The 13,119-nt window shown below is 44.5% G+C and overlaps 1 protein-coding gene across 1 annotated transcript in view; it reads left to right on the top strand.

Annotated features, from left to right (window-relative positions):
• LOC115190901 (ectonucleotide pyrophosphatase/phosphodiesterase family member 2-like) overlaps positions 1-13,119 on the top strand; it is a 45,499-nt gene that overhangs the window by 28,968 nt on the left and 3,412 nt on the right. The window contains exons 19-23 of the mRNA XM_029748929.1: positions 1,237-1,282; positions 1,507-1,646; positions 3,428-3,563; positions 3,789-3,866; positions 8,491-8,623. Of these exons, the coding sequence (XP_029604789.1) occupies positions 1,237-1,282; positions 1,507-1,646; positions 3,428-3,563; positions 3,789-3,866; positions 8,491-8,623 (533 nt within the window). The remainder of the gene's footprint in view (positions 1-1,236; positions 1,283-1,506; positions 1,647-3,427; positions 3,564-3,788; positions 3,867-8,490; positions 8,624-13,119) is intronic.

Genomic DNA, 13,119 nt, shown 5'->3' with positions numbered 1-13,119 from the left:
GAGATTGATACTGTAGAAACTAGAAATTCTAGAGATTGATACTGTAGATACTGTAGAGATAGATACTGTAGAGATTGATACTGTTCACCGGACGTGCTTGTTGCACCCTCGACAATTACTATGATTATTATTATTTGACCATGCTGGTCATTTACGAACATTTGAACATCTTGACCATGTTCTGTTATAATATCCACCCGGCACAGCCAGAAGAGGACTGGCCACCCCTCATAGCCTGGTTCCTCTCTAGGTTTCTTCCTAGGTTTTTGGCCTTTCTCAGGAGTTTTTCCTAGGGAGTTTTTCCCAGCCACCGTGCTTCTTTCACATGCATTGCTTGCTGTTTGGGGTTTTAGGCTGGGTTTCTGTACAGCACTTTGAGATATCAGCTGATGTACGAAGGGCTATATAAATAAATGTGATTTGATTTGATTTGTAGAAACTGTAGAGGTTGATACTGTAGAAACTGTAGAGGTTGATACTGTAGATACTGTAGAGATTGATACTGTATTACTGTAGAGATTGATACTGTTTTACTATAGAGATAGATACTGTAGAAACTGTAGAGATGGATACTGTTTCACTATAGAGATAGAAACTGTAGAGATTGATACTGTTTCACTATAGAGATAGAAACTGTAGAAAGTGTAGAGATAGAAACTGTAGAGATGGATACTGTTTCACTCTAGAGCTGGATACTGTAGAAACTGTATTTATCTCTATGGCTCCCACCACAGAACTAGAATGAGATTGTATTTTTATGGCTTTCACAGCCGTAGACAGATGGAGCTTTTGGTTTTTATATCAACTTGATATTTGCTTCAAAAAAGTACATCAGAATGATTTCTGCATCTCAAGAAAAAGATGACTTGTTATTATATTGATCTGTTTTGTGTGTGTGTGTTTGACCTATGACCTGACTGACATCTGTAGCACTAGGCATTACTACATGTTGTGTATTTTACGTGTCTAAACTGGTTTCTGTGTCTGCCACTGATTGTTGTCTCTGTAATCCATAGCTGCTGCTACACGTTCTCATGCTTGTTTGTTTGATTCCCTCTTCTTCTTATTTCTGTCTGTGAAGTCATCTTGCTTCTGCAGAGATTATAGATGTCTTTGCAAGAGATTTTCACCTTCAATCTTTTGCAGTTACGTTCAAAAAATAGGGGGCAGAGAGCTTTGAAAGTCCCCGTTGTAAGAGGCTATAACCTGGAGTCACTGTGGCTCTGTCTCTTACAGAACAAAGTGGAAGAGCTTAATCAGAGACTGAGGCAAGCTGTTGATGGTACGTCTCTCTCTGGTCCATATCGTTGGTCTTATGCCTCAGTAGTAGTAATGCTAATACCTGTGTAATAACACTGATTACTGCACCAACAATGTTGTTATTAACATGTTATTACATAGACATGTCAGTAAAGGGTTGTATTATGTCCTATTTGTCATATTACTGTTGAATATCCTCTCCAGAGTCTTGTTGCCAGCTTTTAGGATTATTGTCTTCTCTTCCAGACAGCAAGAACCTCCCTCATGGTCGACCTGCAGTTCTGTTCCGTACTAAATACAGCATCCTACACCACAGTGACTATATCAGTGGGTACAGTGAATCCCTCTCTATGCCCCTGTGGACGTCCTATACCGTCTCCAAACAGGTATGTCATACAGGACACAGCTTACAAGTTTCATACATGGTTTATTTTGATATTAGCTATATGCTATTTACTGTACACACTGAGTTTATAACTGATGTTTGACAAGGGAAAATAGCTCATTCAATAATCCTCTGAAGATAAACCCATGGACTGGTACATACATCGTCAATACTTTATGTTCACTACTAATTTGAACAGTGGTCTAATTATAGTCTCTAGACCAGGTCTCTCCAACCCTGTTCCTGGAGAGTTAACCTCCTGTAGGTTTTAACTCCAACCCTGTTCCTGGAGAGTTACCCTCCTGTAGGTTTTAACTCCAACCCTGTTCCTGGAGAGAAAACCTCCTGTAGGTTTTCACTCCAACCCTGTTCCTGGAGAGATACCCTCCTGTAGGTTTTAATTCCAACCCTCTTCCTGGAGAGCCACCCTCCTGTAGGTTTTAACTCCTGGAGAGATACCCTCCTGTAGGTTTTAACTCCAACCCTGTTCCTGGAGAGATACCCTCCTGTAGGTTTTAATTCCAACCCTGTTCCTGGAGAGATACCCTCCTGTAGGTTTTAACTCCTGGAGAGATACCCTCCTGTAGGTTTTAACTCCAACCCTGTTCCTGGAGAGATAACCTCCTGTAGGTTTTAATTCCAACCCTGTTCCTGGAGAGCTACCCTCCTGTAGGTTTTAACTCCAACCCTGTTCCTGGAGAGTTACCCTCCTGTAGGTTTTAACTCCAACCCTGTTCCTGGAGAGATAACCTCCTGTAGGTTTTAACTCCAACCCTGTTCCTGGAGAGATAACCTCCTGTAGGTTTTAACTCCTGGAGAGATACCCTCCAGTAGGTTTTAACTCCGACCCTGTTCCTGGAGAGTTACCCTTCTGTAGGTTTTAACTCCTGGAGAGATACCCTCCTGTAGGTTAACTCCAACCCTGTTCCTGGAGAGTTACCCTCCTGTAGGTTAACTCCAACCCTGTTCCTGGAGAGATAACCTCCTGCTCTCCAGGAACAGGGTTGGAGTTAAAACCTACAGGAGGGTATCTCTCCAGGAACAGGGTTGGAGAGACCTGGTCTAGTGTATTGTCAGTGACTACAGTCTACAGTGGTCTAACGTTGACTACAGTCTACAGTGGTCTAACGTTGACTACAGTCTACAGTGGTCTAACGTTGACTACAGTCTACAGTGGTCTAACGTTGACTACAGTCTACAGTGGTCTAACGTTGACTACAGTCTACAGTGGTCTAACGTTGACTACAGTCTACAGTGGTCTAACGTTGACTACAGTCTACAGTGGTTTAACGTTGACTACAGTCTACAGTGTTCTAACGTTGACTACAGTCTACAGTGGTCTAACGTTGACTACAGTCTACAGTGGTCTAACGTTGACTACAGTCTACAATGGTCCAACGTTGACTACAGTCTACAGCGGTCTAACGTTGACTACAGTCTACAGTGGTCTAACGTTGACTACAGTCTACAGTGGTCTAACGTTGACTACAGTCTACAGTGGTCTAACGTTGACTACAGTCTACAGTGGTCTAACGTTGACTACAGTCTACAGTGGTCTAACGTTGACTACAGTCTACAGCGGTCTAACGTTGACTACAGTCTACAGCGGTCTAACGTTGACTACAGTCTACAGTGGTCTAACGTTGACTACAGTCTACAGTGGTCTAACGTTGACTACAGTCTACAGTGGTCTAACGTTGACTACAGTCTACAGTGGTCTAACGTTGACTACAGTGGTCTAACGTTGACTACAGTGGTCTAACGTTGTGATGTGTTTTCCAGGTTGAAGTAACACCTCTACCAGAGCATCTGACTAACTGTGTCAGACCTGACATCCGTATCCTTCCGGCGTTCAGCCAATCCTGCTCCAACTACAAGGCTGACAAACAGATCTCCTTCGCCTTCCTCTACCCTCCACGTAGGTCCTCAATGTTCTCTCCTGTCAGATTGTTGACCAGTGGCTGGTTGCACCAGCTTGACGTACGCCTGGTTCTAACACCACATTCGACTTAGCATTCAAGACCACCTTTGGAACACCCAGCTGATGTACTGTAGTTTACAACGCAGTAATAAGACTTGAGGCCATCTAAATTGTACTGTACATTAAAACGTAGATTTTCCACCATTTCTGTTATATCTTTAGAGCTGGCTCCGACCCAAGACGGAAAATTTGATGCAGTTCTCATCACTAACACCGTACCCATGTACCCAGCATTCAAAAGTAAGTCAAACATTTTCTAAAACTACATGGCATGTCAAATGTAATTCATAGGCCACATTCACATGTCATCACCAGTGAACAGAAATCACACTGACAAGATGGATTGATGGAACTGTTTCCTGGTTTACTCCGGTTTTCACTTAGTCTAAATGTAATGTTTGAGGAAGTAATTACGTTGACTAATGACCTGCAGACCCAACAACGAGAGGGACTTGAAAGGAAGACAGTGTGTGTGTGTGTGTGTGTGTGTGTGTGTGTGTGTGTGTGTGTGTGTGTGTGTGTGTGTGTGTGTGTGTGTCAGTGTCAGTGTATATGGATAGCGTGTGGGTCGACAGTTTCGGGCTGGTCAGTTCTATGACCCTCCGATGTTAAACTGTGCCACTGTGTGTAAGTGCTGACTGTGTACTTGAGGAATATCCACACCATTAAAATCCCCTCCAGAAATGTAGATAGGTACACACAACCCCACTGCCTCTCCATAATGTACACACTTCAAATATGTTGCTTTCACTCTGAGGCCTGGGTTGGAGAGGATGTTCATGTAGGTTTCCTCATGGTTAGGAGATGTTTTCCTGACTGGGTAGATGTGGTTTCCTCATCGTTAGGGGATGTTTTCCTGACTGGGTAGATGTCATGGTTTCCTCATGGTTAGGGGATGTTTTCCTGACTGGGTAGATGTGGTTTCCTCATGGTTAGGGGATGTTTTCCTGACTGGGTAGATGTGGTTTCCTCATGGTTAGGGGATGTTTTCCTGACTGGGTAGATGTCATGGTTTCCTCATGGTTAGGGGATGTTTTCCTGACTGGGTAGATGTGGTTTCCTCATGGTTAGGGGATGTTTTCCTGACTGAGTAGATCACATGGGCAGAAACAACTAGCACAACACTTTAGTTTCAGACCAAATAGAAGGTAATGGGTAACCAAATATAAACTGAACCTACCTACCGTAAATACACTGCTCCAAAAAATAAAGGGAACACTAAAATAACACATCCTAGATCTGAATGAATGAAATAATGTTATTAAATACTTTTTTCTTTACATAGTTGAATGTGCTGACAACAAAATCACACAAAAATAATCAATGGAAATCCAATTTATCAACCCATGGAGGTCTGGATTTGGAGTCACACTCAAAATTAAAGTGGAAAACCACACTACAGGCTGATACAACTTTGATGTAATGTCCTTAAAACAAGTCAAAATGAGGCTCAGTAGTGTGTGTGGCCTCCACGTGCCTGTATGACCTCCCTACAACGCCTGGGCATGCTCCTGATGAGGTGGCGGATGGTCTCCTGAGGGATCTCCTCCCAGACCTGGACTAAAGCCTCCGCCAACTCCTGGACAGTCAGTGGTGCAACGTGGCGTTGGTGGATGGAGCGAGACATGATGTCCCAGATGTGCTCAATTGGATTCAGGTCTGGGGAACGGGCGGGCCAGTCCATAGCATCAATGCCTTCCTCTTGCAGGAACTGCTGACACACTCCAGCCACATGAGGTCTAGCATTGTCTTGCATTAGGAGGAACCCAGGGCCAACCGCACCAGCATATGGTCTCACAAGGGGTCTGAGGATCTCATCTCGGTACCTAATGGCAGTCAGGCTACCTCTGGCGAGCACATGGAGGGCTGTGCGGCCCCCCAAAGAAATGCCACCCCACAACATGACTGACCCACCGCCAAAGCCGGTCATGCTGGAGGATGTTGCAGGCAGCAGAACGTTCTCCACGGCGTCTCCAGACTCTGTCACGTCTGTCACATGTGCTCAGTGTGAACCTGCTTTCATCTGTGAAGAGCACAGGGCGCCAGTGGCGAATTTGCCAATCTTGGTGTTCTCTGGCAAATGCCGAATGTCCTGCACGATGTTGGGCTGTAAGCACAACCCCCACCTGTGGACGTCGGGCCCTCATACCACCCTCATGGAGTCTGTTTCTGACCGTTTGAGCAGACACATGTACATTTGTGGCCTGCTGGAGGTCATTTTGCAGGGCTCTGGCAGTGCTCCTCCTGCTCCTCCTTGCACAAAGGCGGAGTTAGCGGTCCTGCTGCTGGGTTGTTGCCCTCCTACGGCCTCCTCCACGTCTCCTGATGTACTGGCCTGTCTCCTGGTAGCGCCTCCATGCTCTGGACACTACGCTGACAGACACAGCAAACCTTCTTGCCACAGCTCGCATTGATGTGCCATCCTGGATGAGCTGCACTACCTGAGCCACTTGTGTGGGTTGTAGACTCCGTCTCATGCTACCACTAGAGTGAAAGCACCGCCAGCATTCAAAAGTGACCAAAACATCAGCTAGGAAGCATAGGAACTGAGAAATGGTCTGTGGTCACCACCTGCAGAACCACTCCTTTATTGGGGGTGTCTTGCTAATTACCTATAATTTCCACCTGTTGTCTATTCCATTTGTACAACAGCATGTGACATTTATTGTCAATCAGTGTTGCTTCCTAAGTGGACAGTTTGATTTCACAGAAGTGTGATTGACTTGGAGTTACATTGTGTTGTTTAAGTGTTCCCTTTATTTTTTTGAGCAGTGTATAATAAAATATAACATGAAATTTAGCATAGAAGCTGGACAAGAAACCTGACCAAGAACGTTTGTTGAAGCTTTGTTTGTTGGGTATTACTGAAAGCTTTATCAAAGTTGGTTAGGTATTACTGAAAGCTTTATCAAGGTTTGTTAGATATTACTGAAAGCTTTATCAAGGTTTGTTAGATATTACTGAAAGCTTTATCAAAGTTGGTTGGGTATTACTGTAAGCTTTATCAAGGTTTGTTGGGTATTACTGAAAGCTTTATCAAGGTTTGTTGGGTATCACTGAAAGCTTTATCAAGGTTTGTTGGGTATCACTGAAAGCTTTATCAAGGTTTGTTGGGTATCACTGAAAGCTTTATCAAGGTTTGTTGGGTATCACTGAAAGCTTTATCAAGGTTTGTTGGGTATCACTGAAAGCTTTGTCAAGGTTTGTTGGGTATCACTGAAAGCTTTGTCAAGGTTTGTTGGGTATTACTGAAAGCTTTGTCAAGGTTTTTTTGGTATTACTGAAAGCTTTAAAGGTTTGTTGGGTATTACTGAACGCTTTAAATGTTTTAGGGTGTATTACTGAAAGCTTTATCACGGTTTGTTGGGTATCACTGAAAGCTATTAAAGGTTTGTGTAAGGCTTGGGCGTAGTGGGTGAGGAGGCAGGCGCAGGAAGCAGAGAATACAAGGTAGTGTTTTTAATGAACACAACGGCGAAACACAAGCCACCCCAACAGCGATCCAGAGCGCACACAAAACCAAAGTGCCCCAAACACAGGGGACAGAAAATAGTCGGCGCAAAACACGCACTAGCACCTAAACACAATGAGCGTGTACATAAGCAACACACAGATCAATAATCCCACACACAGAGCAGGCGGGCCTACTGGCTAAAATAGACCAGCTAATCAGCCCAATACAAAATTAGGTGCAAACAATAAACGGGAAGGGGGGAAAAAAGGGAATCAGTGGCAGCTAGTAGGCCGGTGACGACGACCGCCGAGCACCACCCGAGCAGGAGGGGGAGCCACCTTTGGTAGGAGTCGTGACAGTTTGTTGGTATTACGGAAAGCTTTAAATGTTTTTGGGGTATTACGGAAAGCTTTAAATGTTTTTGGGGTATTACTGAAAGCTTTAAATGTTTTTGGGGTATTACTGAAAGCTTTAAATGTTTTGGGGGTATTACGGAAAGCTTTAAATGTTTTTGGGGTATTACTGAAAGCTTTAAATGTTTTGGGGGTATTACTGAAAGCTTTAAATGTTTTGGGGGTATTACTGAAAGCTTTAAATGTTTTGGGGGTATTACTGAAAGCTTTAAATGTTTTTGGGGGTATTACTGAAAGCTTTAAATGTTTTTGGGGGTATTACGGAAAGCTTTAAATGTTTTTGGGGGTATTACGGAAAGCTTTATCAAGGTTTGTTGGGTCTCAACCAGTCACCACCTTCTTCTATTGATCTGGCCTTTCCAGGATAGACTGACTGTAGTGTAAAGAAATACAAAACAGGGGTGTAGGTCTGATCCAGTCTGTCCTCACAGCCCTAAACATACAGGGGTGTAGAGCTGATCCAGTCTGTCCTCACAGCCCTAAACATACAGGGGTGTAGAGCTGATCCAGTCTGTCCTCACAGCCCTAAACATACAGGGGTGTAGAGCTGATCCAGTCTGTCCTCACAGCCCTAAACATACAGGGGTGTAGAGCTGATCCAGTCTGTCCTCACAGCCCTAAACATACAGGGGTGTAGAGCTGATCCAGTCTGTCCTCACAGCCCTAAACATACAGGGGTGTAGAGCTGATCCAGTCTGTCCTCACAGCCCTAAACATACAGGGGTGTAGAGCTGATCCAGTCTGTCCTCACAGCCCTAAACATACAGGGGTGTAGAGCTGATCCAGTCTGTCCTCACAGCCCTAAACATACAGGGGTGTAGAGCTGATCCAGTCTGTCCTCACAGCCCTAAACATACAGGGGTGTAGAGCTGATCCAGTCTGTCCTCACAGCCCTAAACATACAGGGGTGTAGATGCTGCCGAGTTGTGAAGTTTTCCTGCTGCTCTTGTAACAGTTTGCCTTTCTCTCTCTCTCTCTCTCTCTCTCTTTTTTTCAGGAATATGGAGCTACTTCCAGAAGACTCTTGTGAAGAAGTATGCCATGGAGAGAAATGGGCTCAACTTGATCTGTGGGCCCATATTTGACTACGATTACGATGGTCTGAGAGACTCGGCAGAGAAAATTAAACAGTAAGGGCTTTTGATCTTCACTGCTAATACTGACATACAGGCTACGTCCCAAAAAGGCTGCTATTATAGTGCACTATTATAGTGCTGGTCAACAGTCGTGCACTTTAACCTCTACGGGATTGGTGTCCGGATGAGCTAACGTGCGCTAATTTGATTAGCATGACATTGCAAGTAACAAGAAAATTTCCCAGGACATAGACATGTCTTATATTGGCAGAAAGCTTAAATTCTTGTTAATCTATCTGCATTGTCCAATTTACAGTAGCTATTACAGTGAAAGAATACCATGCTATTGTTTGAGGAGAGTGCACAGTTATATACTTGAAAATGTAGCAAACCAATTAGGCAGATTTGATACAACATTTTGAACAGTACTTGAATCAGTCTAAAACTTTGCACATACACTGCTGCCATCTAGTGGTCAAAATCTAAATTGCGCCTAAACTGCAGTAATACATTGTGGCCTTTCTCTTGCATTTCAAAGATGACGGAACAAAAAAACGCATGTTTTTTTCTTTGTATTATCTTTTACCAGATCTAACATGTTAAATTCTCCTACATTCATTTCACATTTACACAAACTTCAAAGTGTTTCCTTTCAAATGGTACCAAGAATATGCATATCCTTGCTTCAGGTCCTGAGCTACAGGCAGTTAGATTTGGGTTTGTCATTTTAGACGAAAATTGAAAAAAAGTGTCCGATCCTTAAGAGGTTTTAAAAGGAATAGGATTTAAATTGGGAAGCATCCACAATACTGCATAGTACTGTACAGTCGTGGACAAAAGTTTTGAGAATGACACACAAATATTAATTTTCACAAAGTCTGCTGCCTCAGTTTGTATGATGGCAATTTGCATATACTCAAGAATGTTATGAAGAGTGATCAGGTGAATTGCAATTAATTGCAAAGTCCCTCTTTGCCATGCAAATGAACTGAATCCCCCCAAAAATCATTTCCACTGCATTTCAGCCCTGCCACAAAAGGACCAGCTGACATCATGTCAGTGATTCTCTCGTTAACACAGGTGTGAGTGTTGACGAGGACAAGGCTGGAGATCACTCTGTCATGCTGATTGAGTTTGAATAACAGAATGGAAGCTTCAAAAGGAGGGTGGTGCTTGGAATCATTGTTCTTCCTCTGTCAACCATGGTTACCTGCAAGGAAACACGTGCTGTCATCATTGCGTTGCATAAAAAGGGCAACCATTTATCGGATCATCAGTAACTTCAAGGAGAGCGGTTCAATTGTTGTGAAGAAGGCTTCAGGGCGCCCAAGAAGGTCCAACAAGCGCCAGGACCATCTCCTAAAGTTGATTCAGCTGCGGGATCGGGGCACCACCAGTACAGAGCTTGCTCAGGAATGGCAGCAGGCAGGTGTGAGTGCATCTGCACGCACAGTGAGGTGAAGACTTTTGGAGGATGGCCTGGTGTCAAGAAGGGCAGCAAAGAAGCCACTTCTCTCCAGGAAAAACATCAGGGACAGACTGATATTCTGCAAAAGGTACAGGGATTGGACTGCTGAGGACTGGGGTAAAGTCATTTTCTCGAATGAACCCGTTCCGATTGTTTGGGGCATCCGGAAAAAGCTTGTCCGGAGAAGACAAGGTGAGCGCTACCATCAGTCCTGTGTCATGCCAACAGTAAAGCATCCTGAGACCATTCATGTGTGGGGTTGCTTCTCAGCCAAGGGAGTGGGCTCACTCACAATTTTGCCTAAGAACACAGCCATGAACAAAGAATGGTACCTACACATCCTCTGAGAGCAACTTCTCCCAACCATCCAGGAACAGTTTGGTGACAAACAATGCCTTTTCCAGCATGATGGAGCACCTTGCCATAAGGCAAAAGTGATAACTAAGTGGCTCGGGGAACAAAACATCGATATTTTGGGTCCATGGCCAGGAAACTCCCCAGACCTTAATCACATTGAGAACTTGTGGTCAATCCTCAAGAGGCAGGTGGACAAACAAAAACCCACACATTCTGACAAACTCCAAGCATTGATTATGCAAGAATGGGCTGCCATCAGTCAGGATGAGGCCCAGAAGTTAATTGACAGCATGCCAGGGAGGATTGCAGAGGTCTTGAAAAAGAAGGGTCAACACTGCAAATATTGACTCTTTCCATCAACTTCATGTAATTGTCAATAAAAGCCTTTGACACTTATGAAATGCTTGTAATTATACTTCAGTATTCCATAGTAACATCTGACAAAAATATCTAAAGACACTGAAGCAGCAAACTTTGTGGAAATTAATATTTCTGTCATTCTCAAAACTTTTGGCCACGACTGTACTTCTCAATGGGAAGTCAGACCCAACCTCGTTTTGCATCAGGATTATTTGGAACAGTCATTTCTCTTTCCTTTCCTGCAAATGCCAATACTGTATTTCCTTTCCTGCACAAGGCCAATACTGTATTTCCTTTCCTGCACAAGGCCAATACTGTATTTCCTTTCCTGCACAAGGCCAATACTGTATTTCCTTTCCTGCACAAGGCCAATACTGTATTTCCTTTCCTGCACAAGGCCAATAGTGTATTTCCTTTCCTGCACAAGGCCAATACTGTATTTCCTTTCCTGCACAAGGCCAATACTGTATTTCCTTTCCTGCACAAGGCCAATACTGTATTTCCTTTCCTGCACAAGGCCAATACTGTATTTCCTTTCCTGCACAAGGCCAATACTGTATTTCCTTTCCTGCACAAGGCCAATACTGTATTTCCTTTCCTGCACAAGGCCAATACTGTATTTCCTTTCCTGCACAAGGCCAATACTGTATTTCGTATTTTACTCATTCATCAAAAAGAGGCAAATAAAGTGTGTTGTCATGGAAACGATCCAGCAACATGTAGTTGTAGGGCCACCTAGTGGCTAAAATCTGTTGTTACAAATGTCTGTACTTCTGTCTCTATTCAATCGTCATCGTCATAATGTCACTGAACCTCACATAGAGCCTTTATGTGATTGAATGTGTGTTCTCTGTCTGTGGGACTATGCTGTCTCATACACTGCTCAAAAAAATAAAGGGAACACTTAAACAACACAATGTAACTCCAAGTCAATCACACTTCTGTGAAATCAAACTGTCCACTTAGGAAGCAACACTGATTGACAATACATTTCACATGCTGTTGTGCAAATGAAATAGACAACAGGTGGAAATTATAGGCAATTAGCAAGACACCCCCAATAAAGGATTGGTTCTGCAGGTGGGGACCACAGACCACTTCTCAGTTCCTATGCTTCCTGGCTGATGTTTTGGTCACTTTTGAATGCTGGCGGTGCTTTCACTCTAGTGGTAGCATGAGACGGAGTCTACAACCCACACAAGTGGCTCAGGTAGTGCAGCTCATCCAGGATGGCACATCAATGCGAGCTGTGGCAAGAAGGTTTGCTGTGTCTGTCAGCGTAGTGTCCAGAGCATGGAGGCGCTACCAGGAGACAGGCCAGTACATCAGGAGACGTGAAGGAGGCCGTAGGAGGGCAACAACCCAGCAGCAGGACCGCTACCTCCGCCTTTGTGCAAGGAGGAGCAGGAGGAGCACTGCCAGAGCCCTGCAAAATGACCTCCAACAGGCCACAAATGTGCATGTGTCTGCTCAAACGGTCAGAAACAGACTCCATGAGGGTGGTATGAGGGCCCGACGTCCACAGGTGGGGGTTGTGCTTACAGCCCAACACCGTGCAGGACGTTTGGCATTTGCCAGAGAACACCAAGATTGGCAAATTCTCCACTGGCGCCCTGTGCTCTTCACAGATGAAAGCAGGTTCACACTGAGCACATGTGACAGAGTCTGGAGACGCCGTGGAGAACGTTCTGCTGCCTGCAACATCCTCCAGCATGACCGGTTTGGCGGTGGGTCAGTCATGGTGTGGGGTGGCATTTATTTGGGGGGCCGCACAGCCCTCCATGTGCTCGCCAGAGGTAGCCTGACTGCCATTAGGTACCGAGATGAGATCCTCAGACCCCTTGTGAGACCATATGCTGGTGCGGTTGGCCCTGGGTTCCTCCTAATGCAAGACAATGCTAGACCTCATGTGGCTGGAGTGTGTCAGCAGTTCCTGCAAGAGGAAGGCATTGATGCTATGGACTGGCCCGCCCGTTCCCCAGACCTGAATCCAATTGTGCACATCTGGGACATCATGTCTCGCTCCATCCACCAACGCCACGTTGCACCACAGACTGTCCAAATCAAATCAAATCAAATCAAATTTATTTATATAGCCCTTCGTACATCAGCTGAAATCTCAAAGTGCTGTACAGAAACCCAGCCTAAAACCCCAAACAGCAAGCAATGCATGTGAAAGAAGCACGGTGGCTGGGAAAAACTCCCTAGGAAAAACTCCTGAGAAAGGCCAAAAACCTAGGAAGAAACCTAGAGAGGAACCAGGCTATGAGGGGTGGCCAGTCCTCTTCTGGCTGTGCCGGGTGGATATTATAACAGAACATGGTCAAGATGTTAAAATGTTCGTAAATGACCAGCATGGTCAAAT

The sequence above is a fragment of the Salmo trutta genome, unplaced genomic scaffold (assembly GCF_901001165.1).
Source record: "Salmo trutta unplaced genomic scaffold, fSalTru1.1, whole genome shotgun sequence".
In the NCBI taxonomy this organism is placed as follows: Eukaryota; Metazoa; Chordata; class Actinopteri; order Salmoniformes; family Salmonidae; genus Salmo; species Salmo trutta.
The sequence above is the reverse complement of the archived record's forward strand: the minus strand, read 5'-3'. Positions and strand labels throughout refer to the sequence as shown.